We start from the raw sequence: 25,136 nt of genomic DNA on the forward strand, positions 1-25,136 counted from the left end.
TTTGCTTGTATTCACCCCACTGCATAGTACAGTGCCTGGTAGATGGAGAGTGCTTATCACATACCACAATTATTATTCTGACTATTTCTTTCACTAAACAGGCAAGGGAGAAGTCAGCAGGTGAGCCAGCAGCAACCTAAGTTGAGTATCCTAGCTTTGGGTGGAGCTTTCCATATGTTCCAGCATCCCCTGGGCTGGGATATGTGTCCTGATAGAGCTGCTGTCTGAGTGACATCATCAACAAGGAAATAGGACAAATTGAGAAGGATCATGGCTTGGTGCATGGAGCAAAGGCCTGGGAGTCAGAAGGATCTGGATTCTAATCCTGGTTCCATCATTGGTCTGCTGTGTGACCTTGGGCAAATCATTAACTTCTCGGTGATTCAGTTACCTCATCTATTAAATGGACTGAGTCTAACTTGATTAGCTTTATGTCTACCCCAGTGCTTAGAAGAGTGCTTGGCACATAGTAAGCACTTAACAAATACCATTTAAAAAAAAGAGCGTGCCCTTTGGCAACTAGCTACCACATATAGGGGGTGGGATGGTGGATATAGACAGTACACTCTCTAGGGTTTGTGATGGTATCAAGAACCAACTACGAGGAACAGAAAAGTTCAGTGCTCTTTTACTAATTTATACTGCTAGTTTTTCTTTCCAGACTTCTGGTCTTAAGAGTGTACTTGTCTTGGAGGAATTTTTTCCACATAATGATGACAGTTAGAATTCATGTCTCCTGTGTGTGTGGAAGATTAGTATTGTTTTTTCATCACAATCACTATAATGGATTCTTTTTTTTTAATCCATGTTCCCTTTAGCTAAATAGCTAATAGGCAAATATTCTATTTGGGATTACATTAAGAATAACATTCTTAAAGCTTTTTCACATTTTCTTCCCCAGAAGAGGTCATCTGAGTAAAAGAGAATATAATTTTTTTTTTAAAGTAGGGATGTGGAAACGTAAAGATTCTTTTTGAGGGTGACTGAGGCTCAGTGTTGTCATTCTGTAACCCAAATTGGTGGTGAAGGGATAGTTTTCTAAATTGCTTTGCCCATTTTCTTTCACCCCTAGAATTACTGGCTCCTGTTAGTATGACTTTTGTTTTTTCCTTGTGAGTGTGGTGTGCAAGAAAACTTAAAACTTGGTTTTGAACAGGAAATCTTTAAGACAGCTGTTGAACTTTCTGTATACATTCAGAAAAAAACATAAATTGGATGTTGAAACTTCCACTTGAAACAGCATGAGAGCAGGGAAGTGATAAACTTAGCTTGGTGAGCTTTCATTTTTTTTTCCTTTTTCGCTCCTTAACTTCTGAAGGCAACAGGGATGCCTTTTCTTCCCTAGAAATTTGGGGTCAAACCTATGTTCTGATAATTTGCTACTCCTTTAGACCATAAACCTGTGGAGTACAGCTTTTGAAAAGAGAGGTGCTGTGGTTCTGGCACACAGTAAGTGCTCTATAAATACAGTTGAATGAATGAATGAATGAATGAGAGCAAATATACCCAACAACCATTCACCATACTTTTTTTTTTCCTCATGAAGATACAAGCCCCCAAATTGCTCAAGTCTTCATCGTTCCTCACTGCCGTGTCCGCTTTGCTCTTTTTACCACTTTCAGCTTTGCAGAAAGCCACCTTCCATTTGTCATAGGACCAGAATATCAAAATGTATCTATCGCTAAAGCAAGTTCCTATTTAAATGGATTCTATAAATCACCGGGAAAATCTTTCACCTGTGCATGTGGAATTGTGTAAAATATTCCACCCGTTAAAGGACAAGTGTTTCTCTTCAAGCCTTCCGGAAATAAACCCTAGCATTCTTATGAGTGTAGCCCAGAAAGATAACCAAAGGAATTTTGCTGTGTATATCCCGGAAAATGTGCAGCTGGGTTGGGTGGTCGGACTACTCAGTTCAGCCCCGCCAGCTGCCTCCACCCCAGACTAGAGACTTCCACGGCCCTTTTCAGGAAGCCCAAATATTGTGTGGGCACCGAAGCACCTCAGTTGATTTGAATTTAAGAAGAAAACTAGTTAAACCTCTCCAAAGTAAACAAAGTGCAAAAGACAGCTGCAAAAACAGAATTGTGTAAGAAAATAAATGAAAAATGGCTAGTTGTAAATATATCATTTGCATCTTAGTTTTTAGAGAGTTACAGCTAACAGAAAATGCAAATACATTTGCAAAGCAAGTGATGTCAGGGTCTGCGATATTGATATGTGTAAACACTTTAAGGACAGAAATTGAAAATAAATGTATATGATGACTTTTATGGTGTGCCAAAGGTATTACCTAAATATTCTTATTCAAGTATTGTCTGAGAATGAAACCACTTTTAAGGTTTTTTTCCTGCCTGCTGATGAAAAATGACTCCATGCTAGCAAACCAGGAACCTCAAAGTGAAAGAAATTATAATCAGATGTTAGATTTAGATCAGATTTTCACAAAAACAAACGATCCTTTCATGAGATGAAAATTGATGGATTAGATCTCAAAGGTCTATCTTATGTTTTTTAGATTTCAGAATTTAAAGTTTTGAGAAATGACCTCCTTCATTTTATAGAAGTAGGTATGCGGTGAAGCAGCAGTGTATTGCTGAGTAGATGAAATAGGAGCTCATCTTGTTTTCCACTCTGATTTTTGAAGGCACAAATCCTTTGGTGAGCTTCTACTGATTTAAAATGGTGGGGGGGAGGGTGGTAGGTTAAATCAATGGTATTTATTGAGTGTTTATGCAGAGCACTGTACTAAGTACTTGGGAGAGTATAGTATGCAATAGAGTTGGCTGACACATTCCCTGCCCACAAGGAGCTCATAGTCTAGAGGGGGATACACATTAAAATAAATATGTAAGTGCTGTGGGGTTGAGGGTGAGGTGAATATCAAGGGCTTACAGATCTAAGTGCAAGTTAAAGTAGATAAATAGCTACATAGGACCCTGGTTGGACTTCCCATGGTAATTGGAGGGAAAATAGCTATCTTGGACTCACTCCTCTTTGGACATCACGGTTGCAGTCAGCTGCTACATGAATAGATCCTGCTGTCCTCTAGACTCTAAGCTCGTTATGTGCAGGGACCGCGTCTGCTAATTCTGTTGTATTGTACTCTCCCAAGCACTTAGTAGAGTGCTCTGCACATAGTAAATATTCAATAAATATGACATTGATTGATTGAGATGTACGTTGAATGTTCTGTCCAACCTGAATCCTTCTGTGTACTGAACTGCATGGGTCATTTGTATGTGACCATTACCACAATGGACCTACCAGATATTCATTCAATCATATTTATTGAGTGCTTACTGTGTGCAGAGCACTGTTCTAAGCTCTTGGAAGGTAAAATTAGGCAAAAGATAGAGACAATCCCTACCCAACAACAGGCTCACAGTCTAGAAGATGAGCTCATAGATATCAAGAGGCTACATTCAGGTTCTCACTGTGGTCAGTTAGCTCAGTGAACATCCAGCCACTGCATGTCAGCTACCAAGGTTCAGCGAACGGTATAGAATATTCTTCACAGTATTTCACTTTTCAATCTAGAGAAAGACATCTTGAATGCATCTGAGATACAAGTAGTGAGGCTTGATTGATTATATTTTCATCTGAAGGTGAAATCCCCTCAGATCGGGATCAGGACTTTTAGCTATGCATCATGCTGAGTGTGGGACTGAGCATTGCCTCATTCAGTCCAGATTTTCATTAATGATAAAGGCAAGTGGTATTAACGCTCCCCAAGCCTCTGAATTTCAACCCCCTGGGGAACAAAGTAACCCATTAACAATGTTCCAACTGTTTTGAAAAAGCCTCTTAGATCCAAAAGTTATTTCAACCTCTACCAGAGTGACTGATAATTGAATGTCTCTACAGTAATCCTCTCTCCCAGGCAGGCTTCAAGACTGTGGGTGCTTCCAGAAGAAAATGGGGTGACGGTTCAAAAAATTACATAGCTTGATATAACAAAACAAGTCATATAGCAACTGCTCCTTTTAGATATTCACAACCCTGACAAAAAGGAAGGTTAATTAATCAACCATATTTATTGATCACTTACTATATGCCGAGCACTTTACCAAGTGGGTCTAGCAATATACCAGAATTGAGAGACACATTCCCTGCCCACAACGAGCTTAATCGAAGCCTTTTTCATGGAATACAAAACGGGCTAAGAAACAAATGGTGAGATTCTAAGGCTGAAGAGATGCAAGGTTATCTATATGTCAGTGGTGTTTATTGAGCACTTATAATATGCATAACACTCTATTAAATGCTTGTGAAATTACAATGCAACAGAGTTAGAAGATGTGATTCTTGCCCTCATGGAGTTTACAATCTACAGGACTCTGTAGTCTAAAATCAGATAAAGGACATCTGTATATCCCTGAAAAAATGTATATGGACCCTCTACATGAAAACACACACAACACACCAGTACCACAACAACACTGAAGAGATAGAGATGGCTCCATCCTCGTCACAGATGAAGAAGTAAATGTCAACAGCATTTTGAGAAGCAGCATGACCTAGTGGGTAGAGAATGGACCTGAGAGTCAAAAGGACATAGGTTTTAATCCAGGGTCTGCCACCTGTCTGCTCTGTCACCTCAGGCAAGTCACTTAGTTTCTCTGTGCCTCAGTTACCTCATCTTTAAAATGGGAAATACGACTGTGAGCACCATGTGGGACATGAACTGTGTCTAACATGATTAGGGTTTATCTACCACAGCATTTAGTAGTGTCTGACTCATAATAAGTTCTTAACAAATACCATAAAAAAAAAACTTGCTTAACACTTTTCTCACCATTGAGGATGAGGCTCAAAGGGCAGGATTTCTGCTGACATTGAAGCATAGCCCTTGTTCCAACCCTTTGTTGATATCTCCACTGCAGTCAAAGCCATCAAGAATGGCAAAGCTCCTAGAATTTTTATTTTCAACTTAGATATCCGGGTATGTAGGTGGCCTGCTACCCAGGATCCTTTCCAAAACACCTCTTCAATGTATGGAACATTGAGGAAATGTCACAAAAACTTAAAGATGCCACAATTATCACCATCTTCAAGAAGAAAGGACTAGTGATAGAAACTCTTGAGATTTTAGTCTTTTCCACTGCAGGCAAGATTTCAGTCAGAGCCTTCCCTGTCTAAGCCTTCCTCTCCTATTCTCCCACTCCCTTCTGCACCACTCTTATTTGCTCCTTCATTTATTTTCCCTTCCATCACCGCAGCACATATGTATATGTCTGTATATATCTGCAATTTATTTATTTATTTATTTATTTATTTATTTATTTATTTATTTATTTATTTATTTATTTTAATGTCTGTCTCTCCCTCTAGACTGTGAGTACACTGTGGACAGCAATGTGTCCGTTTGTTGTTATAGTAAACTCTCCCAAGCGCTTAGTACAGTGCTTTGCCCACAGAGCAGCACTAGTTATGTCTCCCCAGACCAGAGCAAGGTATAGCTACTGTGATATTTATTGCACTTCAGATACCAAAGCAGTGGTGAAGCAGCGTGGCCTAGAGGATAGAGCATGGACCCAGGAGTCAGAAGGACCTGGATTCTAATCCCGACTCTGCCATTGGTATGCTGTGACCTTGGACACATCACTTCTCTGTGCTTCAGTTACCTCATCTGTAAAATGGGGATTATGACTGTGAGCCCCATATGGGATGTGGCCTGTCTCCAACCTGATTAACTTGTATCTACCTCTGCACTTAGAACAGTGCCTGGATATAGTAAGCGCTTAGCAAATATTAAAAAAACAAACAAAAGCCCCCAAAGAAATGCAGGGAATGGCATCATTAGTAGACTTTGTTTATGGAAACCAAATTTGGCTGCCCTGAAATAATTATTGGGATTCCAAAACGATTCCATGGTGTTATGGCTGACCTCATCGGTATGGAAGGGACATTGTCAGAGTAAAGGGAATAAAGCAGGGCTTTGTTACTCAATCTGTCTAGTCCACCTTGTATTCTACCTAGCAACGCTCAGTAATACAGCAAGGGATTTGGAGGCTGGTACTGGAACAAGATTTTTGTCCTCTGAAAAACTTTTTCAACCAAACAGGTCGAGAGTATCAAGAGTCTGTGACTCACTTGTACAAGATTTATTTACGCCGATGACTGGACTTTGGAAGAACACATCCAAGAATGTGTATAGTGATTATGAACCACTTATCAAGAGTCAGCAAAGGGCTGTTAGCCTGAAGAGATTGGGGGTTACGAACTGCCACAAACCTGGAAAATCCTTCAGACAACCAAGAATCAACATTAGCCACAGAGGTGGATGCTGCTACTGAATTCTGTTCCCAGTGTACCCCATTGTTCAATGATGCAACAATACATCAAGAGGCCAAAAACTGAATCAAGAAACGTAGTGTGTCTTGGGAGGCTCAAAGGAAGTGAGGCACCACCTTTTTTTCATTGGTGTTTAAGTGCTTATTATGTGTCAGGCACGTACTAAGTGCTAGGGTACATACAAGGCAATCAGGTTGGACACAGTCCTTGTCCCAGCATGGCGCTCACAGTCTTAATCCCCATTTTACAGATGAGGTAACTGAGGCTCAGAGAAGTTGTGACCTGCCCAAGGTCACACAGGAGGCAAGTGGCAGAGCTGGGATTAGAACCCACGGCCTTCTGACTCCCAGGCCTGTGCTATATCCACTAGGTCACACTGTTCTTGCACAGGCTGCTAAAGTGACTTCTCAACGTGGCATCAGGATTCAAACCCAAATGATTGCGTACTGTGTAATTTTATTGTTCAAACTTCGTTATGGTTGTCAGGCCTGGGCTTAACCATAGACATATTTTACTTCTAGAGAAGTTCTCAAATATAAAAATAAGAGGCACACTCAGAAATAATGAGGTCCTGTAACACCAACCAAGTCACCAACATTGAAATAGGGCTCGTCACGTCCTTAGCCGGGTTTGGCATATAAGGAAAATTGTGGACAGTGGGATATCCAAACAGCTGCTCTATGGTACACTAAAAGAGAGTAACTGAAACAAATGCTAATTGAAACAAATGCTTTAAAGAGGCACTGAAACAAATGGAGTGTTGGGGAGGCTGCTGGAGAAGAAAGGTTAGCTTATTGTCCAGCAATCAGAAGTGGGTTAACCATTAGAGCAGAGGCTTCAGGACGGCTCTAAAACCAAAAGGAAGAGTAGAAAACAGAGCCTGGCAGTGTGGTTAAAAATGCATCAGGAAAGCAAGCAAAAATCTCAGTCTGCACTAACTGTTCTGAATTGCCTATATCTTTATATCTGTTCCCTGAAATCACTTGATCATCACCCCACCTTTAACCCCACAACACTCGTGCACATATAATGATAATAATAACTGTGGTATTTGTTAAACATTTACTATGTGCCAAACACTGTATTATGCGCTAGGGTAGATACAAGCAAATTGGGTTGGGCACATTCCCTATCCCACGTGGGGCTCACAGCCTTAATCCCCCTTTTACAGATGAGGTAATTGAGGCACAGGGAAGTTAAGTGAACTTGCCCCCATTCTCCTTTTCGTCTGCGTTGCCCATGCACTTAGATCTGTGTCCCCTAAGCACTCTCGTACTCACTCCAAACCCAACTGCACTTACGTAGATTTCCTAATATTTTGCTGCTTCCCCTCCTTGTAATTTTAGTGCCTTTCTCCTCCAGTAGATTGTAAACTCCTAGAGGGCAGAGGTTGCCTACCAACTCTGTTGTACTTTCCCAAATGCTTCGTACAGTGCTCTGCACACAGTAAGTGCTCAGTAAACACCATTGGTTGATTTTTCTAAAAAAACTGTTCAGTTCACATCTTCCCACTTTTCAAGAACCTCCAGGTGTTGCCCATCCACCTCTGCATCAATCAGAAACTCCTTTATCAGCTTTAAAGCTATCAGCTTGCCCGCTCCTACCTTACCTCGCTGATTTCCTACTACAAACCAGCCCGCACACTTCGCTCCTCTATATCACCAGCTTGATCAGTGTGCTTCAGTCTCATCTATCTCATCACCTATCCCATTCCCATGTCCTCCCTCTGACCTGGAACTCCATCCCCGCCCATGTACAACAGACCACCGCACTCCCCATCTTCAAAGTCTTATTAAAATCACATCTTTTCCAAGAGGCCTTCTCCATTTAAGCCTTCTTTTCCTCTACTCCCTGTCCCTTATGCGTCAGCTGTGCATTTAGATCTTTAATAAGCACTTGATAGTTATCGTCTCCTAGTCCCATAGCCCGGATGTACATATCCATCATTTTGTATTTATATTAATGTCTGTCTCCCCTCCTCACTGCAAGCTCCTTGTGGGCAGAGGATGTATCTCTCAACTCTGTTATGTTGTACTTTCCCAAGTACAGTGCAGTACAGTGCTCTGCATACAGTAAGAGCTCAATAAATATCTTTGATTGAGAGGATCATCCCATATTGCTTTTTATCAATCACCCTACCCATGTAATAAAAACTTACCAAGAATAGCATCATCTTCTACTTGTTTCAGAAAGTAGAGTGGTGTTTATCTAATTTTAAATGAACTGATAGCATTCTAATGTAAAAGACAGGTCAAATGTTCATTTCATTCTGGATCAGACTAGACACTGCCTTGGGGATTGCTTATGTTAAGATGAGTTAGGACTAAAAGCAAGATGCTTGGCTTGCTTAGCATTTTCATTAGCCAGCTGGGCAAACATTCTGCTGATGTCCATTTAGTTTTTCTGTTCAGAAAGAGGCTTCATTATCAGCTTAAAAAGTATGTTGACATATAAACTCTTAGCTGGAATTTCCTCAGAGTTGTCTGAGGTAATATTCAGCGTTACCTTCAAATGTCTAGGTTTCTCCAGAGATGATTTCCACAGACAGCAGATACATTTTCAGTGTTTCACTTTCATATGCTGATGTTGTTTTGTGGACTCTTGTCTGTAAGTGAAATAGAATGACAAAGTGGTAATTTTATGAAACATGAAACATGGACAGTTTTAAGGACTGTGCGAAAAAGTAAGGATTGTGTTGTTGACTATAATAGTGTTTTTAATGTAGAAAGGTGTCAAAGTGCATTTGTGTGTCTATAGGAATGGATTGTTTTTGGAGGTTATTCCTTCTGCTTTCCCACTTGGGCATTTTCACCAATTGTTTTTCAGTGGAGGACAGACAGGGAGAAAAAGCGAACCTCTCTTCTAAAGGTAGTACTATTTGTTAGCCCCTGTGGGGTTAATATCTGATGGGGCAGGTGAGACTAAAACTAAAGTTACATTTCTGATTGCATTATCTATGGATTTTAATTTCCTATGCCAGCCATGGCTTAATTAATTACTGTGAGTGATTGAGTCTGTGTGTTGGGGTTGATAGGCTCTCAGGCCGTGTGGAATCTTTGGATTGTTCCAGGTTTTCCCTGACCTTGCTCTTGGGGCAAACCAGATTGATGTTTGATAGGTTCACGAAGGTCAGCGGTATCATTACCCACCTTCCTAGCAAGGCTTTTGAGACTCAGAATTCTTCTTATCTCATAGGTTAACGAACCAGGATGTGGATAAGGAGCAGGAAATAATAATAATAATGAAGATTTCTAAATGTGCCTTGTGTGATGTTTTCGACTGTTGGGTGTTTCACTGTAAGCGTCCTTGTTCCTTCCACTAATCCACATAAAACCCATATGTCTAAAGTCTCAAGGTTCAATTTCATCGGGTGATGTGTCGTTAAGTGATATTAGATTTTTAGAAGACACCTATCTGTTAACAATTTGTAAATGTGTCTACCAACTCTGTCGTTTTGTTCTCTTCCAAGTGTTGAGTACAGTGCTGTGCGTATAGTAAGCAGTCAATCAATCAATTGTATTTACTGAGTGTTTTCTATTTGCAGAGCACTGTACTAAGTGCTTGGGAGAGTACAGTACAACAGAATTAGCAGACATGCTCCCTGTGCATAACGAGCTTGTAGTTTAGAGGGGGAGACATACATTAATATGAATAAGTATTTATAATATGTAATTTAAAGATATGTATTTAAGTGCTGTGGAATTAGGGGTGGCGTGAATATTAAATGTCGGAAAGTCACAGATTGAAGTGCATAGATGACACAGAAGGGAGAGTCAGCCTGGGAAAAGAGGACTTAATCGGGGAAGGCCTCTTGGAGGAAATACCATTGATTGATTTCAGCTTAAAATGTGAAGTCAGACTCTCCTATAAATACTACTCCTTTCTGGACAGAAGCCACCAAAAGTTTGCAACACTCGAGTATTATTTAATAAACTCTAATAAATATTTAATAAAATAATTGAACCCTCTCAGGGATTGTGTCTACCAACTGTAATGAACTCCCCCAAGCACTTGGTACACTGCTGTGCACAAAGTATGTGCTCAACAAGTGAGATTAGGGGTGGGGTGATTGATTTTAGCAACATTGGAGGAGAGAGCTGATTGTTTCTAACTTAGTAGCTCTCAGTTCTGGGCAGGATGAGAATGAGGGTGGGAATGCCACTGCAGTTTAGTGGTGTCTATTCAGATTGAATGTTTTTCAAATTGCTGTGGCATTTGCCTTCTGTAGTCACGATATCTAGATATAATTACCTGTAGGATATTTTTGGCAATTTTTACTGAAAATTCCCAGAATTGTCACAAAATATAGTTTTTTTAAAAATTTTTACCCAAAAGAGGAAGGAAAGAATTACCCAGGAATTTTTTTGTACTTGTATTTATTATTATAATTGTGACTTTTTTGAAGCATTTGCTATATGCCAAACAGTGTATTAATCCCTGGGGTAGATTACTGGTAATTATTGAGCACATACTTTGTGCAGAGCACGGTACCAAGTGCTTGGAGGAGTTCAATACAGTTGATAGACACAATCCTTGGGAGAGTTCAGTCCATTTGGGAGACAGATGTGAAAATAAATTACACATGAAAAAAGCATCTGTGAGTAAGTATAATAATAATTATGGTGTTTGTTAAGCACTTACTGTTATCCACGTATTGTTCTAAGGGCTAGAATCAAGGTAATCAGGTTGGACACAGTCCCACTTGGGGCTCACAGTTTTAATCTTCATTTTACAGATGAAGTACCTGAGGCACAGAAAAGTTATGTGATTTGCCCAAGGTCACAGAGCAGACAAGTGGCAGAGCAGGAATTAGAACCCACATCCTCTGACTCCCAAGCCCATGCTGTATCCACTAGGCCATGCTGCTTAGTGCTTAGGAGTGGGACTAAGAGCAAGAGTGAGTCAGGAGAGAAAATGGGGTTGGGGTTGAGATCTTAGTTGGGAGATGGCTTCCTGGGGGAGACGTGATTTTAGGGCTTTGAAGGAGGGAAGAGTGGTGGTCTGCCAGATGTGATGGGGGATGGAATTCTGGGCAGGAATGAGGGCCTGAGCAAGGTAGCAAAGGTGGTTAAGGTGAGAGCACATAATGGGAGTAGACTGAGAAGCAGCGTGGCTCAGTGGAAAGAACACGCACTTAGGAGTCAGAGATCATGGGTTCTAATTCCGGCTCTGCTGATTGTCAGCTGTGTGACTTTGGGCAAGTCACTTAACTTCTCTGTGCCTCAGTTACCTCATCTGTAAAATGGGGATTAAGACTGTGAGCCCCATGTGGGACAACCTGATCAGCTTGTATTCCCCCAGCGCTTAGAACAGTGCTTTGCACATAGTAAGTGCTTAACAAATACCATCATTATTATTATTATTATTGAACATTATGGGAGTAGACTGAGTGCCTTGAATCTGATGGTGAGGAGTTTCTGCGTGATGTAGAGTTGGATGAATGACCAGTGGAGGCACTTAATAATAATAATAATAGAAGTAATAATGATGGTATTTGTTAAGCACTTATTATGTGCCAAACCCTGTTCTAAGCACTGGGGTAGGTACAAGGTAATCAGGTTGTCCCACATGGGGCTCGCAGACTTAATCCCCATTTTACAGATGAGGTAATTTAGGCACAGAAAAGTTAAGTGACTTGCTCAAAGTCACATAGCTGATAAGTGGCAGAGCCAGGATTACTGAGGAGTGAGGAGCAAGGGTGGATTGATTTTTTTAGGAAAATGATCTGGGTGGCCAAGTAAATTGTGGGCTGGAGAGGGGAGAGGCTGGAGGCGTGGAAGTCAGCAAGGGGGCTGATGCAGTAGTCGAGAAGTGGCATGTCAAGTGCTGGAACCAGAATGGTAGCAGTTTGGATGGAGAGGATGGAGCACATTGTGGAGGTGTTTTGGAGACAGAATTGAGAAGATTTAGGGATTGATTAAAGATGTGGGTTGAAGAGAGAGATGAGTCTTGGATAAAATCAAGATTGTGGGCTTGTGAGACAGGAAGGGCAGTGGTGTTGTCTATAGTGGTAGGCAAGTCTGAGGAGATACAGTACAATCAGATCAGACACAGTCACTATAATAATAATAATTGTGATATAGTTAAGTAACTTCTATGTGCTAAGCACTGTACTAAACTCTGGGGTAGATAATCAAGTTAGGCACAGTCCCTGTTCCGTTTGACTCACAGTCTAAAGGGGAGGGAGAGCAAATATTGAATTTCCTTATTTTACAGATGTGAAAACTGAGTCCCAGGGAAGCAAGTGGCTTGCCCAAGGTTACCCAGCAGGCAGGTGGCGGAGCAGGGATTAGAATCCAGGTCTTCTGACTCCCAGGCCCATGCTCTTTCCATTCACTCAGACTGTGAGCCCCATGTGGGACAGGGACTGTGTTCAACCTAATCAACTTGTTTCTACCCCATTTCTTAGAACAATGTTTGACACATAGTAAGCACTTAAAAAATACCGTAATTATGATGATAATAGTGATTAGTCACCCTGCTGGTAAAAATCTGAACACTGGAATGAACACAGGTTTGTGGCATCTTGAGAGGTTGGAAGACTGGGGGTGCTCCCTTCACTTTCCCCTGCCTGCATCCTCTCAGTAGGTCATGGCAGGGTCCCACTTGATGCTGTCTTCCCCACACCCCAGTACCCAGTAATTAGAGGGTCCATGAAGGAGCGGTGCCTCTTCTCCCAGTGCTCGTTTCCCTGCTGTTGCTGTTGTGGACTGGCAATCATTCCTTGGGGCTGTGGAGATGCTGCTCCCAACTTCATCCTCTAGGCTGTGAGCTCTTTGTGGGCAGAAGTGTGTCTGTTTGTTGTTATATTGTACTCTCCCAAGCGCATAGTACAGTACTCTGCACACAGTATGAGTTCAGGAAATACAAATGAATGAATGAATGAATGAATGAATTAATTAATTAATTCTGGGTTTGTGGGGATGGGTTGAGCCTTATCTCAATGACGCAAATGAATTAAATCCCAAACCAAGGGCTCCAATTTTGTTCTTTTTTTGTGCTACTTAAGTACTTACTATGCACCAAGCACTATACTAAGTGCTGGTGTAGGTACAGGGTAATCAGGTTGGATACATGTCTACCAACTCTGTTATATTGTACTCTCCAAAGCGCCTAGTACAGTGCTGTGCACATAGTAAGCATTCAGTAAATACCATTGATAGATTGTCCCGAATGCCTGATTAATAGCTGATTTCCAGGGATGCTGGCAGCCCTGGCTTCTCTTAGGAGAAACAGCATGGCATAGTGGCTAGAGCACAGGCCCGGAAGTCAGAAGGTCATGGGTTCTAATGCCCACTCCACCACTTACTTGCCTGCTGTTGCCCTTGGGCAAGTCACTTTACTTCTCTGTGCCTCAGTTACCTCACCTGTAAAATGGGGACAGAGACTGAGAGCTCCTCGTGGGGCGGGGATTTGTATCCTCCCCAGTGCTTAGTACAGTGCCTCTCACATAGTAATTGCTTAACAAATTCCAAATTATTATTATTATTATTATTCGTGCTGAGGGCCTCCCTGGATTTTGTGACTGCTTGAGACCTCCCCCTCCCACCACTTCTCTGTCCTGGTCATGGCATTAGAAGGCAGGATGAAATGCTGGCAAAGATCGTGAACTTCTCTGTCCACTGGGCACATGCAGAGATGTCCGATTTCTGAGGCAGCTTTTGTTTTGACACCCCAACAGTCAGTCAGCCAATCGTTTTTACTGAACAGTATTTATTGAGCTGTTACTGTATGTAGAGAACTGTACTAAGCTTTTGGGAGAGTACGTTATAACAATAGACACATTCCCTGCACACAGTGAGTTTATAGTCTAGAGGGGGAGGCAGATATTAATATTAATAAATTTATAGTTCTTTGCACACTGCATCTACATGGGCCCTCCCCTCTAGACTCTTAGCTTGTTGTGGACAGGGAATGGGTCTGCCAACTCTGTAATATTGTACTCACCCAAGTGCTTGATATAGTGCTCTGCACACAGTAAGAGTTCAAGAAAAGGGATTGATTGAAGATAGTGATGTGTGGCTCTGCAGATCGTCCTCTAGACTCTAAGCTCGTTATGGGCAGGGAATGTGTGTCTGTTTATTGTTGTATTGCACTCTCCCAAGCACTTAGTATAGTGCGTTGCACACAGTAAGTGTTCAATAAATACAACTGAATAAATGAGATGACTAGCGCAGTGACCCAGACCAGATACCGACAGTGTTAAACATCGGGCATACGGCTAATGGAAACACAGATGAAACTGAATTGATTAATAAAAAAATGAAGTGGGGAAAACCACCATTTTCTGCCATACACGTGATTTGGTTGTCTTGTAAACCTGTTTTGGGTTTTCAAATCAACCCTAGTGCAGTTGGTAGAGAAGCTCTTTCCTGAATTAATTCATTCTATCATATTAAGCACTTACTGTGTGCAGAGCACTTGGGAAGGTACAACAACAAACAGTGACATTCTCTAACCACAGAGAGCTCACAGTCCAGAAGCCGGGAGACAGACGTCAATACAAATAAATAAAATTACGGATATATACATAAGTGCTCTGGGGCTGGGATTGGGGAAGAGCAAAGGGAACAAATTAGGGCGATGCAAAAGTGAGTGGGAGATGACGAAGAGTGGGGCTTTGTCTGGGAAGGCCTCTTGAAGGAGATGTGCCTTCATAAGGCTTTGAATTGGGGGGAGGAGAGTAATTGTCTGTTGGATTTGAGGATGTCCCTCAGTTATCTGTATGAATTGTTGCCTGCTTTGATTTATGGTAAAACCTAGTACTTCATGCTGTTACTGCATAGTGTCATGTAATTAACATCTGTGAAAAATTTCAGGAAGCAGGATATCATCTCCTGCACATTTCCAGTTCAGTGTACCATACCATTTTGGAGGGAAAGGAACCCTTTCTTTTAAATGGGCTTTTCATGGATTATTCATTCTTTAAAATTTTTGAGTTAATATTTACAATTATGTTTTCTAAGCTCTTGAAAGGTTCCCTTTCCAGTGGAGTTGACCAATATGTCTGGGAAATTCTCTGGAAATAGTTAACGTGCAAATGAAACAAATAGAATAGCTCTTTGCATATGGATTAAATCAATAGAGTGAGGGACTGTTTTGCATTTGAGTAATATTTTTTCCCCTTAAAAATGAAGTACCTGAATCATAAAAACAGTTATCAGTTTGATTTAGGAGTAGGACCTTACACTTAATTAGCCCCAAACTTATATACTGCTAAAGTTGAAGCATATAGGCCATTTGAGATGAAGGAAAAGGAGATAGAGAACCTCAAGGCAGGGATAGTTTTGGACTATTGATCATGTTATTAGTACTTTGGGTTTAAATCCTCCATCTTTAGGGATCCAAAGATTAAGTAGGGAAAAGCATTTGAGCTGACAAGTGATTTTTCAAGAAATTCCATCTTGAGTTTAAAATATAAAGAGTAAAGCTTGATCTGCTGTTCTTAGTTTCTGTTCTTTTTAAAAGTTATATATTGTAATAGAAAACTGGAACCAAAAGAACACCTAAAGCAGAAGTTTCCAAGAGACCAGGAAGAATTTACAATTGAGCCCTTTTCTTAATTCAGTAATTAAGAAAGTAGACTTACAGTGCTGTGCAGCGGGATCATAATAGTTTACACCTGTTTCAACTTTTTGCTGTTTTTATTGGCCAGGGCTTCTGCCAACCCATATTTCTTGCAAAGGAAAAATATGAAATAAAATATGGCGGAACATTGGAGAAATTACAATAAACATAAAAAATTGTTCAGCTTAAAATGTGAAATGCTTAACCTGCACATTTAGACAGCCATGTTTCAGTAGTTTTGAGGTAATTTATTGCGAGAGTTCAGTGTCATAAAAACAAGACAACCGCTTTTGTTGGCAGGAATGGACAACTTAATTTTCGGAACATAAGTCGACAGTCACCACTGCAGAGGAAAAGTTAGAAAAAAATATATCTCTTCGTGTGATTAGGGAATAAAATAGATGAAACCTGAACATCATGCAGTATATATTAAAGCTGGCACATCAAGGCTCCTCCGCAACAGGATATAATCAGACTTCAAAAGGTCAAAGAATGTTATGACTTGAAGTCTGAATTGGCTCTCAAGCAAGCAACGTTTGCCCTCCAAACAAAATGAAAAATAAAACCGGCTTCAGGATGGAATCGTACCTCATTTTTTTTTTCATGCAACCAAGAGCTCCAACTGACCTAACTGAAAAAGCATCAACCTTTAATGTTCAAGTGTAATGTTATCAAGCCAATCTAATGATGATCAGTTGGTGCCCATAGTAAGAAATAAGTAGTAGTCCTTCCACATTCTAACCAAAGCTACAAGCAAACTGAGTTTGAACCCATTTCAATTTGGATGAAAATCCAGGTGTTTTTATTTTTAATTTTTGTAGAAAAATTAGCAATCTAGTTTAATGTCTGTTTCCCCTCTCTAGACTGCAAGCTCCTTGTGGGCCAGGAACATGTCTACCTAATCTTTTATAGGGTACTTTCCCAAGCACTGAGAACAGTGCTTTGCACACAGTAAGTGCTCAGTAAAGATGATTGATTCCATTCTAATTCTGTTTCACTGCTGTGCTGTCTTTCTGGGAAGTGATGAGGCTGGCTGGGGTCTGAAGGAAGAAAATCTCATCTTTGTTTTAGTTTCATCTGTCCTTTGGGACCTGAGAATGTCTTCCTCTACTGGCTTCAACATTTTGTTGGATTTGGAATGGGAGAGCATTCTGAAGGTTTGGAGTGAAACTGGGGTCATTGGTGTTTTTAGCAGTTTCAGAAGTAGCTGACTGAGCATTAGATGCTCAGGGGCATTTTCTAGTTATGGTATTTATTAAGCCCTTAGTATGTGCCAAGTATCATGCTGAGTGCTGGGATAAAAAAAACATAGAAGCAGTGTGGCCTAGTGGATAGAACTCGGTTCTGGGTCAGAGGGATCTGGGTTCTAATCATGGGTCTGCCACTTGTGTGCTGTGTGACCTTGGGCAAGTTGCTTCACTTCTCTGTGCTTGAGTTACCTCATCTGTAAATTGGGGATTAAATCTGTGAGCACCATGTGGGACAGAGATTGTGTCCAACCTGATTTCCTTGTATCCACCCCAGTACTAAGTAGAGTACCTGGCACATAGTAGGTGCTTAATAAATGCCACAAGCATTATTGTTATTACTCTGCTGTCTTTATCCTCCCTGTCAGCTGCTGTTGATTCTGGAGACCTTTTCCTTGTGGGAACATTGTCTTACCTGGCTTTATGGACACATTTCTCGTAGTTCTTCTCCTACCTGTCACGCCTACACTTCCCAAGTCAATTTTTGGGGCTCTTCTGCTTCCAATCCCCTAACTGTGATGAGTTTTGAGGTTCTCTTATGGTTCCCTACTCTTCTCACTTTATACTTTATAGAGAAGCAGCGTGGCTCAGTGGAAAGAGCACGGGCTTTGGAGTCAGAGGTCACGGGTTCAAATCCCAGCTCGGCCATTTGTCAGCTGTGTGACTATGGGCAAGTCACTTAACTTCTCGGTGCCTCAGTTACCTCATCTGTAAAATGGGGATTAAGACTGTGAGCCCCACGTGGGACAACCTGATTCCCCTGTGTCTACCCCAGCGCTTAGAACAGTGCTCGGCACATAGTAAGTGCTTAACAAATACCAACATTATTATTATTACTCACTAACATAGAGCTGTATATGCAGTAGGCATTTAATGCATATTATTACTATGACTCACACCCTTGAGGAGCTCATCCACTCCCATGGCTTCAACTACCACTTCTCTGCAATCTCACATTTCCTGCTGCTTCCAGGGCATCTCTCTTGATGAATGTTCTGGCCTGGAACTCTTCCTCCCCACACCCCCAAACCCTTTCATATCAGATAGAAAGTCTCCCCACTTTCAAACCCATCCTAAAATCACACGACCAATCACACGACCTCTAAGCTGACTTCCTTGACTGTCCTCATTTCTCCTACTTGTTCTCCCTTCAATGTTGCCAATACCCTTGGATCCCTTGCTATTCACCCCATTCTCACCCCCACTGCACTTATGTGTGGATCCTATACCCTGCCATTTCCCCTGTTTGTATTTATTTTATTGTCTGCCTTCACTCTCTAGACTCTGAGCTCGTTGTAGGCAGAGATTGTGTCTATCCACTCCATTGTGTTGTACTCTCACAATGAATGGGGATTATGACTGTGAGCCCCACGTGGGTCACCGTGATTACCTTGTATCTACCCCTGTGCTTAGAACAGTGTTTGGCATATAATAATAATAATAATAATAATGTTGGTATTTGTTAAGCGCTTACTATGTGCAGAGCACTGTTCTAAGCGCTGGGGTAAACACAGGGGAATCAGGTTGTCCCACGTGGGGCTCACAGTCTTAATCCCCATTTTACAGATGAGGGAACTGAGGCGGAGAGAAGTTAAGTGACTTGCCCACAGTCACACAGCTGACAAGTGGCAGAGCTGGGATTCGAACTCATGAGCCCTGACTCCAAAGCCCGTGCTCTTTCCACTGCGCCACGCTGCTTCTCAATATAGTAAGCGTTTAACAAATACCACCATTATTCTTGTACTGTACTCTCACAAGGATTTAGTGTGTACTCTGCACACAGTAAGCACTCAGTAGCCACTGATTGAATGTCCCACTGCATCTCAAGCTTAATATTCGTTAATTCCTTTCCCACCTAAATCGTCTTCTTTACTGATCTTTACCCTCACAGTTGAAAACACCACCATCCTCCCCATCTTTGACGTCCACAACCTTGGCTTCAATAATGACTCTTCCCATTCAAATGGCATATTCGGTTAGTTGCCCTAATCTGCTCGTTTTTCTGCCACAACATCTCTGGGATTCACCCTTTCCTCTATGCTGAAATGCTCACCACTTTGGTCCAGTTATTTGTCATGCCCTGATTTGATTAGAGCATCAGCCTTCTCACTGACCTCCTTGTCTCCACTGTCCTTGGGCCATACTTGACTACTGCCCAGTTCATTTTGTGGAAACATCATTCTGCATGTGCTTCCCACTCATCAAACTTGTGACATCCAATCTGCTCTGTTCTTATCCCTCTAGACTCTAAGCTACTCCTGTAGACTGTAAGTTTGTCATGGCAGGAAATGTGTCTACCAACTTCCTTTATATTGTACACTCCCAAGCGCTTAGACTACACGCAGTAAGCACTAAATAAATACGATTGATTGACTGATTATCCATTCCCTTCTTTCACTAGATCTCAGCTCACATTTCTCTTTCCTCTCAAGCTAACCTATTTACTGTACCTTGTTCTATTCTCTCCCAACTCAGACCTTTTTCTCTACTCTTGTCTGAAACTCCCTCCCCTTTCAAATCTGATAGAATACAGATATTCAGAGCCCTTCTGAAGTCATATCTCCTCCAATTGGCCTTCCCCAATTAGCCTGTAATTCCCCCGTTTATGTTTCTTCAACTGTCACTTCAGTCCTTCTAAAGACTTAAGAACTCAGGACTCCCCAGAACACTTATCAACATGCCCTGTTACATAACTCATACACATATACCCTATTCCTTCTCTTGCTTCTCAATCATTTAGGTTAATATTTCCCCTCCACCCTTAACTCTGCAGGACTCCTTGAGGACAGATAAGATCCCCTCAGGCAGTTGCCTTACTATTCGAAGCCAGCTGTACACTCCAGGCTGGTCTGTTTGAGACTGTCTCCCAAAGTGCCTTGCTGTTCCACTGTACTGAGTTTTAAAAACTCTGGTCCCAGCTTCCCTACACTCCATCTTAATTCAATGAATAACAGCTGCTCTAGAATCCTGCTGTTATTTGTTAGGCTTAAGCGTACTGCCCAGCAAAGCTGTGTTGTAATGCGAATGACACTGCTAGTGAGCTGAATGAGCGGTATACCATTCTCTTCATATTTCTTTGGACCACCAGAAGAGGGAGCAGAACATAATTAATTAACATTTGTCAAGCTCTTGTGATGTATGAAGCACCGAAACTACTCTATTTGCATACCTGCCTCCACTTTTATGTGCAATTTTTGCAACCCTAAAACAGGGTGGCGGTTACTATGTGTCTCATATGAGACTCACTTCCAGCAATAAGGGGAGCAGGAGGAAAAGGAAAGGAGGGGAGAAGGAAGAGACAGATAAAAGGGCACTTGAGGCTGTCTTAATAATGTTGGTATTTGTTAAGCGCTTACTATGTGCCGAGCACTGTTCTAAGCGCTGGGGGAGATACAGGGTAATCAGGTTGTCCCACGTGAGGCTCACAGTTAATCCCCATTTTACAGATGAGGTAACTGAGGCACAGAGAAGTGAAGTGACTTGCCCACAGTCACACAGCTGACAAGTGGCAGAGCCGGGAGTCGAACCCATGACCTCTGACTCCAAAGCCCGGGCTCTTTCCACTGTGTCTTCTGTTCACTCCCAAGTGCTGCATGCATTCAGTACCAGATGAATTAACCCTCTCTCTTCCCATCCTCCTCTGGAGAGCACTCATTTCAAATAAGAAAGTCTCCACCCCTCCACCTCCCACCCTACAAGTTTATCACATTTCCAGGTTTGGGAAGTTTGTTAATTTGGGGAAAAAGTGTGGTGTATGGGAAAGAGCAAGGGCCTGGGAGTCAGAGGCCCTGGATGCTAATCCCAGCTCTGTCACTTGCCTGCTGTGAGACTTCAGACAAGCCACCTATGCCTCACTTTCCTTATATGTTAAATGAGGATTATATACCTGTTCATCTTCCTACTTATTCTGTGACCCTGCGAGCCCCATTTGGGATGGGGACTGTGTTCAACCTGATTATTTTGTATCTACTCCAGCACTTAGTACAGTGTTTGGCACATAGTAAGCACTTAAATACCACAAAAGTAAGAATATTAACACAGTAGTAATTACTTCATCCCTCTTCTCTTCCTATCCAGTTGTGTGCCACTCTAAGTTATGTGGTACAGCAAATAAGCTTTTATTTCTTTCTAAAAATTTGGGTGGGAAAATTATACAGTGGAGACAATTGTGTGAGTAAATATGGATATATGCTGGAGAGAATTTCTGTTTATTAATTTAGGCTCCCTGGACAGCAGTGGATTCACGGTCTATTTGGGAGGGCAGTCCTAAGAAAATTCCACAAGAACTTCAAGATAATAAATAATCCCAGCTCCATCATATAACTGCTGTGTGAACTTGGGCAAGTCACTTAACATCTATGGACCTCAGTTACCTCATCTGTAAAATGGGGAAAGAATGTGAGCCCCATGTGGGACAGTGGACTGTGTCCAACCTGATTAACTTGAATCTACCCCAGTGCTTAAGACAGTGTTTGGCACATAGTAAGAGCTCAGTGAATACGATTGAATGAATGAATGAAGGAAGGAAAAGCACTTAAGACCATAATTATTATTATTATTATTAATAAATTCAACCTTTCAAAAGTAAAAAGAGGAAGAAAAATTAACAGTTTGTTACTGGTTGGCTAGTGACTCACCACCACTTCAGGCAAGACAAACTCAGGATATTCTTAAATTTATATAAGCACGATGCCTAGAATTTTGTCAGTCAGTCATATTTATATCACGCTTACTCTATGCAGAGCACTGTATTAAACACTTGGGAGAGTTCAATATAACAATAAGCAGACCCATTTCCTGCCCACAACAAGCTTAAAGTCTGGAAACATTGTAAGGTCAAATCATAGGGAATGAGAGGTGTGGAAATTTTGTTACTCAAGTTTTTAAGTCATAAATCTTGGCTGAGTTACAGGAAATGATCCCCTTTTTGGGGGGTGGAATCCCTAGTGAATTCTCAGCTTTGAAGTGTTACAGCCTGAATGCATTCTAGAAAAAACAAATGACTGCAAGGACATAGTGATGTCTACTGCTGTTGAGTACTTAGAAATATTCAGTTCCATAACCACAGATTGCACCTCTCCTCTCTGCCTGCTGTTTCATCGTGCGTGCTGTCAGGGAGAGAATGTGGGTGGCTCAGAGCAAACCATCTCCACTACTGCAAAAACAAGTCAAACTTCTATCCTGCTATCAATAAGTCAGAGCCAGAAAAGATGCACTGTAGTACTTTCATGGACAAAATATGCAAGAGAATCTCTCTGACACTCGTACTTTTGGATGGACTCTTGATTGATGTTGTCTTCTAATCAGAGAACAACTTTCCAAGAATGCCACTGAGGGGAATCATGTTGTGCCATTTGTTACCGAACATGGCTCGTAAGTGATACTGACGAAATAGTGCAAACCTAGGCATTACTGCAGTGGTAGAGTCAGGTCTCGCAGTCTTTTAGAAGGTCAGATCAGAGTGTGGGTGCGTTTGGTGACCTCGTCAGACTGAGGGACATTAGGCATTTTGCAGATGGTTCGTCATACTTTTGTTTCTCAAATGTCTAATGAAAAACATTTAGAATAATAACTTATATAAAAGGTCGTGCACATGACGTAATGTGCTTCACCCTCAAATTTAGGTGACTTAGTTATCAAGGGTTATCAGCTTTTCTTAGTCCAAAAAGCAACATTTTAAAAGTTAGGATTGTGGCGGTATCTATATCTTGCCAAAAATGAATTCCACTAGAGAATTTCTTGTTACACCTGTTGTTGAAAAAAGGCACAACTGTCTACACTTCAAATGCCATCATTATTCTTCTGGATCATTTCTTCGAGCTTTCTGTTTTTAATTAGTTTTCAGTTAAAGGACTTTACTTCACTTTCCTCATTGGGAGATACCTTGGTTAGGTAAATAGAAAGAAACTGGCAGCCTCATTTCTTAGATATCTGCAGTTCATACTGGGGGTCTTTTGGTTTATGCTTGCTATTTCAATCTATGTGTTTCAATTAAGAGACATTTTGGTAGCTCTTTGTTAAATGATGGGGGGTTTAATTAATTTTTATTTAGGGTTACTGTGTATTTTGTTGAATTATTCTAGTGTCCTTTAATGCAGCCATGAAGGCTAGACATAATTACAAGCTGTTGAGTTTTTTCCAGTCTTTTCAACATTTTTATTTCTTATTTACAGCTGCTGCCGAGGGCAAAGGCAAGAGTGGGGAAGACTTTTTTCAAAAGGTAAGAAACACTTTCACTCACTTTTTAAGCAGAAATAATAAATGACAGAGATAGCGCTATAGGTGGTAAACAATTGCTTCCTCTACATGTACTTATCAGTCAATCCTTTGACGTTATTGGGCACTTAACTGTGTGCAGAGCACTGTACTTAGTGCTTGGGAGAGTATACTATAACAGAGTTAATAGAAACATTCCCTCCAAACAAGTTTACAGTTTAGAGGGGAGACAGACATTTTTATGATTAAATAATTTACATATATGTGACAAGTGCTTTCGGGCTGAGGGAGATGAATAAAGGTGCAAAGCCAAGTAGACGGAAGTAGGAGAAGAAGAATTGAAGATTTAGTGAATGAAGGCCTCTTGGAGGAGATGTGCTTTTAATAAGGCTTTGAATCTGGGGGGAGTGAACGTCTGTCCTTATGAAGAGGGTGGGCATTCCAGGCCACAGGCAGGATGTGGGCGATGGGTCGGCGGTGAGATAGACAAGATCAAGGTACAGTGAATCGGGTGGCATTAGATCAACAAAGTTTGCGGGCTCGGTTTTAGTAGGAAATCAGAGCGGTAAGGTAGGAGGTGGAAAGGTGACAGTTCTTTAAAGCCTATGGAAAGGAGTTTCTGTTTGATGTGGATGTATACATGTAAGGCTAAATTAAAAATTGTCTGTTTCTGGAACGGCGTTGGTGATATTAATTAAATAGCCTTCTAATGACTGTGTTTTAAGGCTATAAAGAATCCTTTTCACATCATTTCTAAGCATCCGTAATTTTCTTAGTGGTAAGCAAATTAAATTCATGATCATAATTCTATGTTGTGGTTCAAAGCAGTGTGTATTAACCTGGATTATTTTTGCGGAGAGAGAGACTGAAGAGAAAGCCAGATTTTTTTCTTAATAATCTGACAGGGATGAAGATGCAGTTTAAACTTTAGTGAGGGCTCATACTCAGTGATATCAGATCCTTCTAAGAATAAACTCCCTGAATGATTTCCTCAATGCAGATAATTTAGTTTTGAAAAAGAATGGTTTTTCTTGAAGATTCTGGATCCCTTTTATATTTTTGTCTTAGGCAGTTCTGAGTGCCTGTATGAGTGTAATAATAATAATTGTGGTATTTGATAAACGTTTCCTATGTGCCAGGCACTGTACTAAGCACTGGGGTAGATACAAGCAAATTAGGTTATGCTTTCAGCTCTTCTGAGGAGGAACTTCATGTGCAGAGCAAGGGTACAGAGTACAGGAAAGTGGAATAAAGTGTTTAGTTATAGTAGAGAATGAAGAGAGATATGAGAAAATGCAAGGTTCCTACCATAGTCAATTCTGGTTTTAAATGGATTTAGAAACTTTCCATTGGTTTTTAATGATAATAATACTAATTGTGGCATTTAAGTGCTTACTGTGTGCCAAGCACTGTACTAAGCAATGGGGTAGATACAAGCAAATCAGGTTGGACACAGTCCCTATCTCCTGTTGGGCTTCACGATTTAGGTTGACTAATATTTCCTTTTACACTATGAAGATCTACTAGGGTTTATTCATTTTCCTTTTGCCAGTTCAGGTCCTTAAGATACAGAGGAGAAAATTGCACATAGCAGAATAAAATTAAGAAAGGCAAAATAACCTGGAACAAGATGAGAACGAATGAGAGTGGCAGAAAAAAAAAGGAAAACATGGAAATGAAGGAAAGACTGCTTTGATGTGAAAGGGTCATTTACATGTTTGGAAGATTGTTCATTGCTTCTCTTTTCTCCGTTTTCCTTTCCTTTGTGCCTCCACGTCTCATTAGTAACTTCCCTAGAGGACTCAGAAA

At 41.1% G+C, this 25,136-nt stretch overlaps 1 protein-coding gene across 1 annotated transcript in view; it reads left to right on the forward strand.

Moving 5' to 3' along the window:
- Positions 1–25,136, forward strand: part of BICC1 (BicC family RNA binding protein 1) — a 284,059-nt gene that overhangs the window by 76,661 nt on the left and 182,262 nt on the right. The window contains exon 3 of the mRNA XM_029059879.2: positions 23,285–23,331. Within this exon, the coding sequence (XP_028915712.1) occupies positions 23,285–23,331 (47 nt within the window). The remainder of the gene's footprint in view (positions 1–23,284; positions 23,332–25,136) is intronic.

Source organism: Ornithorhynchus anatinus, chromosome 3, assembly GCF_004115215.2.
Source record: "Ornithorhynchus anatinus isolate Pmale09 chromosome 3, mOrnAna1.pri.v4, whole genome shotgun sequence".
Classification (NCBI taxonomy): Eukaryota; Metazoa; Chordata; class Mammalia; order Monotremata; family Ornithorhynchidae; genus Ornithorhynchus; species Ornithorhynchus anatinus.